This window comes from Onychomys torridus, chromosome 12 (genome assembly GCF_903995425.1).
Source record: "Onychomys torridus chromosome 12, mOncTor1.1, whole genome shotgun sequence".
NCBI classification, from domain to species: Eukaryota; Metazoa; Chordata; class Mammalia; order Rodentia; family Cricetidae; genus Onychomys; species Onychomys torridus.
In genome coordinates, this window is record NC_050454.1 from 37,576,054 (window position 1) to 37,582,543 (window position 6,490).

At 35.3% G+C, this 6,490-nt stretch overlaps 1 protein-coding gene across 1 annotated transcript; it reads left to right on the top strand.

The window, feature by feature from the left end:
- Nucleotides 1–1,438: 1,438 nt before the first annotated feature.
- Nucleotides 1,439–2,371, top strand: LOC118594157 (olfactory receptor 183-like). The gene has a single exon (XM_036203999.1). The coding sequence runs from the start codon at nucleotides 1,442–1,444 to the stop codon at nucleotides 2,369–2,371; it is 930 nt and encodes a 309-aa protein (XP_036059892.1). The 5' UTR covers nucleotides 1,439–1,441.
- Nucleotides 2,372–6,490: the final 4,119 nt, after the last annotated feature.

The following is a 6,490-nucleotide window of genomic DNA, read 5'->3' on the forward strand; positions in this document are numbered from 1 at the left end:
TTTCTCATATATGTATTCTGATTCTGATTTCCCCTCCCTCTACTGCTCCCAGTTCCGCTTTCTTCCCTTTCCTTTTAGATACCCCCTTTCTATCTCTCATTGGACAAGAAGAGGCTGCTAAGAGTTACCTATAAAACATAACAAAATCTATCACATCAAAGTTGGATAAGGCAAACCACCAGAAGGAAAACAATCCAAGAGAAGGCACCTGAATCAGAGACTCACTCATCCTCACACTCAGGAACAATATAAAAGCATTAAACTGGAAACCATAATATATATATATATATATATATATATATATATATATGTATGTATATATATATATATATATATATATATATATATATATATATATATATATATATATATATATATATATATACAGAGGACCTGGAACAAACCAGTGCAGGCCCTTTGGATGCTGTGTTCCGTTTCTGTGAGTTCATTATAACTTTGCTCATGTTGTTTTAGAAGGCTGTGTTTCTTGGTGTCTCCCGACCCCCTGGCTCTTAGACTCTTCTTGTCCCTTTTCCACATGGCTCCCTGATCTCTAAGGGGAAGGATTTGATGAAGACGTCCCATTTAGAGTGGAGAGTTCCAGGCAGTTATCATTTTCTTTTGATGGCCACTGACCCACTCTACCATTCTTTGATTCCTATTATGTAACTTAATCTTAGTTATCCTATATACTGAATACTATTGAATCTGTGTAATAATCCATCAGGGCAACTGTCCTTTAATGTTAATATAGATGAGGCAATACTTATGTTGGCTTTGGTAAAGGAATATTTTTAGAGTATGTATTCCTAATGTGTATTTGTGTACTGACTGTATCGCTATTGTGTTCTTAATCATCTATATTTTATGTAAAACATCCTTCTGGGTTACTAGGAAGGTAAATTTATTTGGAAATTTGTTGTTGTGTCTTGGTTAGGGTGCCCTAGTATAACATTTTTCTTAAAAGTTTTTTTTCTGTCTTGCAAATATTTATTTAAAAATGTATCTGTAAAAATAATTCCACATCTTATGAATCTTATTAGAAGCCTATTCCTAAGGGATAAATACAAATTCCTTTACAAGGCACACAATATATTTTTTTTAATCCAGTATATTCAAATAGCTTTTTTTATGTTTATGCATCACATCCAAGACACAAAATTTCCAGTGTCTGTGTGTTTAACACTTAAAGTATCACAAGCTTAGAAGGTCTCCCATTCACTTTTAATGTGCTACTGCCCTTTGATTACCATATGGAATTGATTAGAAAATTGTCAATCTTGATTTCTAGAGTATTCCTTCTGTTATAGTATTTTTCAGACTATGAAAAAAGTTATTCATCATCTCATCTGTAGATGCTCCTTCAATATTCACATGAATCCCTCCCAGTGACTACTGTCTTACACTCATTAAATCTAATTTCAGGAGATTCAATGACGACATGGAAAAGGAGAATGAAACAGTATGGACAGACTTTGTTCTCACAGGTCTCACATGCCAACCGCAGTGGAAAATCCTTCTGTTCCTAGTGTTCTTGGTAATATATCTCATGACCATTATGGGGAACCTTGGTCTTATCCTTCTTGTCTGGAATGACCCTCGACTTCACATCCCCATGTACTTATTCCTTAGTAACTTAGCTTTAGTAGATACTTGGTTATCATCCACAGTGACACCAAAGATGCTATTCAGTCTTTTGGACAAGGGCAAGGTGATTTCTGTCTCTGAATGCATGGTACAATTCTTTTCCTTTGCAATAAGTGTGACCACAGAATGTTTTCTCTTGGCAGCAATGGCTTATGACCGCTATGCAGCTATATGTAATCCTTTGCTTTACCCAGTAATTATGACCAATAGACTATGCATTCGTCTATTAGTTTTATCATTTGTTGGTGGCTTTCTTCATGCTGTTATTCATGAGAGCTTTCTATTCAGACTAACCTTCTGTAATTCCAACATACTATATCACTTCTACTGTGATGTTATACCACTGTTGAAAATTTCCTGTACTGACCCTTCTTTGAATTATCTGATAATTTTCATTTTCTCTGGTTCAATACAAGTGTTTACCATTATGACAGTTTTTATCTCTTACACATTTGTTCTCGTTACTATTTTAAAAAAGAAGTCTGACAAGGGTGTAAGGAAAGCCTTCTCCACCTGTGGAGCCCACCTTCTATCTGTGTGCTTGTACTTTGGACCTCTTCTCTTCATGTATGTACACCCGGCATCTTCAGAAGTAGATGATCAAGACATGGTCTTTTCCCTGTTTTACACAGTTATAATCCCTGTATTAAATCCAATTATTTATAGCCTCAGAAATAAGCAAGTCATAGATTCTCTGAAAAGAATGTTAAAAATAACAGTTTAGATCCCATTAATAACTATTAATTTTATGAAAAGTCACAATATTGTAGAGGTAAACATGGATTTTGAAATAATAAATTTTGGAAGAGATTATTGAATTGACATATATAATCATCTCCTTCATAAGTCTGTAAACACAACTGTATTCATTGATCATATGAATATATGAAAACTTTTAATAAAGGAGCAATTTATTGTTTCATGTTATTATGTTATTCCAAATGTTATAATCATTTTATTTCTCTCAAAAACACTTGAGGTTGATAGAGAAAAAATTCTGTTATTAAGCCGGAAAGTAATGAGACATTTACTCTGTGTTGTTGGCAGGATTGTCTGTGATTTCACTGAAGAAGGTCTCTGGAATACTGATAGCTGTGAAATGTCTTTCCTGACATATTTGATGTGAAATGGTGAATTTCACTTGCTGAATAAATCCAACTCATATATATTACACAGGAATAGACAAATACTTGAACATAGGCAAACACACTAATGAAAATGCAGTCAAAGCCATGAGGGTAAAGCCAGCCAGTGTGAAGATGCTCTTAGCATGTTCCTCTTCTTGAATTAAGACAAGAACTGATTTATTTTCCTGAACAATCCATAGGTTGGCTCATTAAGAACGTAAGTAGATTGAAGAACCAAGTAATATAAACCTAGAAAAAAAAGAGAGTAGTGGCATAAAGGGAAGGAAATATTTTCATTTTTGTCCCAATAACCAAAACCAAAAGTCAAACCCTGAGCCCACAAAGAACGCAGTATATTTTTAAGTAACATCCAAATTTAGTGATATGACTTGTATACACAGGGAGCTTTGAAAAAATGACTTAAATTCAAGTTGAGGTGAGAGTATCTGATAAGAAAGCACATACTAGGTGGCTAGGAATAAAAATTCCTTGAGATTAGAGGTACTTTATCCATACTTTTTAAACATAAGATATGATCCATCTACAGATCAAACCTTACTATCCATCTCTCAAAAATAGTATCACACACATTTTCACACTGAAACTGATATTTTTCATACTCAAGACCATTTGCCTGCATATCTGTAATAGTTTAATTGTTCATTTCTTCCATCATGTTCTCCCTGTCTTTGTTCCTAAACATTACTACCAGGCGATTCTTCAAACAGGTCTCACTCAGGTGAAATCATATTCCTTTTCAGTAACTTTCAATGTATTGCTATTGCTACCAGATTATATGCTCACATCATACAGGTTACTCTGACCTGTAAAAGCCACTTGTTCAGGAATATGCACAGATGATACACACACACACACACACACACACACACACACACACACACACACACACAGAGACACATAGAAACACAGATGCATATATATATGTATATATGTGTGTGTGTGTGTGTGTGTGTGTGTGTGTGTGTGTGTGTGTGTATAAAATCACTTTCCTTAGCTTGTTCATGTGTCATTATTTGGATTTCTTACCAAGAAATCTTTGATTTAATGTTTCAATTTCTTCCCTTACACTTTTCTTACTGAAACCTATTTTATAGATATGATAAGAAAAGCTTTGGGGACATAATTTCCTTATGTCTAAGAAATGCTTTTGCTTCTATGACTTGTTTGTCAACATCAAATCCCATCTTCTCCATCTGCCCCTATCTTCATATACAGCAGAAATGGTCTGTTTTCTTTAAGATTTGTCTCCAATATTACATCTTCCATGATGTATTTTCAGGTTTCCCAAAAGAGGATAAGGATGTTCAGTAATTCATAACATTTAGCAATTTATATTGAAGGAGAATATCCTCCTTCAGCCAAACTCAATCTTAGATAAAATCTTTGGGAATACAAAAGACCTTTTATATTATAACTGAGAAATGTTACTGTACTTTGTAGCTAGAGTTTTCCTGCCTGGCCCACAGTCAGGACAAATCTCTCTCACCCGCCAGACCTGTAGATGCTCAGACCCAACCAAGTAAACACACAGAAACTTATATTGCTTATAAACTGTATGGCCATGGCAGGCTTCTTAGTATCTAGTTATTGTATCTTAAATTAACCCATTTCTGTTAGTCTATAAGTTGCCATATGGCTCGTGGCTTACCTGTACCTTACATCTCGCTTTTCATGGCAGCGGCTGGCAGCTCTCTCTGCCCCTGCCTCCCACTTCCCAGACTTCTCCTCTCTCTTTGTCCCACCTATGCTTCCTGCCTGGCTACTGGCCAATCAGTGTTTTATTTTAATCAATCAGAGCAACACATTTGACATACTTGAACATCCCACAGCAGTTCTTTGTATCTATTCTCGGTAGAGTGCCAATTTAAATGAATCAGACCTAACATAAATATTTGTGAAGTATGTAACACCCAAATGTACTTCCTGGCACCATTGCATCATGTACAAGAAGTATTCACATTCCTTTTTTATTTGGTATAAAACCAGAACTAACTTGTGGGCTGGCTGCATGGTGTCATCTCTTCTTAAATTTCTTCAATGAAGAAAGCATCTGCAGCTTGCATGGGTCTGCACCAGGTCCTCTGTGTATGTAATATGGCTTCCATTTTATTTTTTTATGGGATTCCTGAGTGTGCAAAAAAGCAGGTCTCTGATTTGTGTGTTTTCTCTTAGGCTCTTTTCCTTACATTTGTCTTATCCAACTCCAATGTGATAGTTTTAGTTTTATCTTATTGTATTTTATTTTATTACATTGTATTTTTATTTATTTTTTATTTATTCTTCTGTCATACAATATATCCTGAACACAGTCTCCTTTTCCTCTATACCCCCTTGCTACCCCACCCTCTCCCTGAAAACCACTGTTTCTCCATTTCCCTTCATAAAAGAGCAACCCTCCCCCCGAGATATATATCAAATGAACATAGCAAAACGACTTGCAAGAAGACTCATATCAAGACTGAATGAGGGTGCAACATTAGTATGAAAAAGGTTCCCAAAGGCAGACAAAAGAGTCAGACACTCCTCCTCCACTATTAGGAATCTCACACAAATCCCAAGCTAAACAACCACAACATACATGCAGAGAGACTACTGCAGACCCACATGGGCTCCTTGACTGCCAGTTTAGTCTTTGTGACCCCTGCTTAGTTGATTCCATGGGCTGTGTTCTCCTGGTCTCCTTGATCCAAATAGCTCCTACAGTCCTTCTTCCCCCGCTTCCCCTTGGTTCCCCCAAACTCTGCCTAATGTTTATCTGTGTGTCTCTGCATCTTATACACCAGAAGCCTATTATTTTCTAACAAGAGAGAGAAAGGGAGTAGATCCAGATGGGGAGAAACTGGAAGGAGTAGAGGGGGGGAACTATAATCAGTATATCTTATGTGAGAAAAGTATCTGTATTCAATAAAAGGAAAAATTCTTTAAAAAGAGACAGCATCATCTATCTAAAATAAAGTACAATGTTCTTATCACAAGGTTTGAGTTCTTGAATATAATACAACAAAATACTAGAAAATGGCTATATTTTTTAATAAAGCACAAAACTAGTACATATTTAAAGCAATTCTCCTTATTTTCTATTTCCAAAAAATCTGCCTAGCTCACAAGACTGCGTACAATATCTGACCACTCTCTGTTCCTTTGAGAGATGCTCCAAAATCCAGGAGATGAAGGGAAAGTAGTCTTTCTTCCCAGAGAACCAATTTTATTATGTGTGTAGTTTATTCATTACTACTGGTGTATAATGTTTACATCGTATTGATGGTTTTCTCACAATTACTGCAATTTTTGCTTGTTCATTCATTGCTATAACACAAAGACTAAACTGATAATATAACCAACTAGAATCTATTTCTCCTGCTATTAAGGTCTATGCATCTGATTTTCCTTTGCTTGACATGGTAAACATTAAAATTTAAGCATATAAGCAGTCTTTGTAATCTGATAACACTTACTTTAGTTTGGATGTATATAGAAGTAGAGGTTGGGGCCCATTCAGATACTTGTATGTCCTCTGTATCATTGTCTTGTATGTATTAATTTTATGGATTTCAGTATTCTGATTTTTCACAGATTCAATTTCATTATTGTATGCCTATCACTCACCCAAATCACTCATCCTTAGATACAATCCCCTCTTCTATATACATACATATATGTATGTATATATCCAAATATATATGTACACACATATA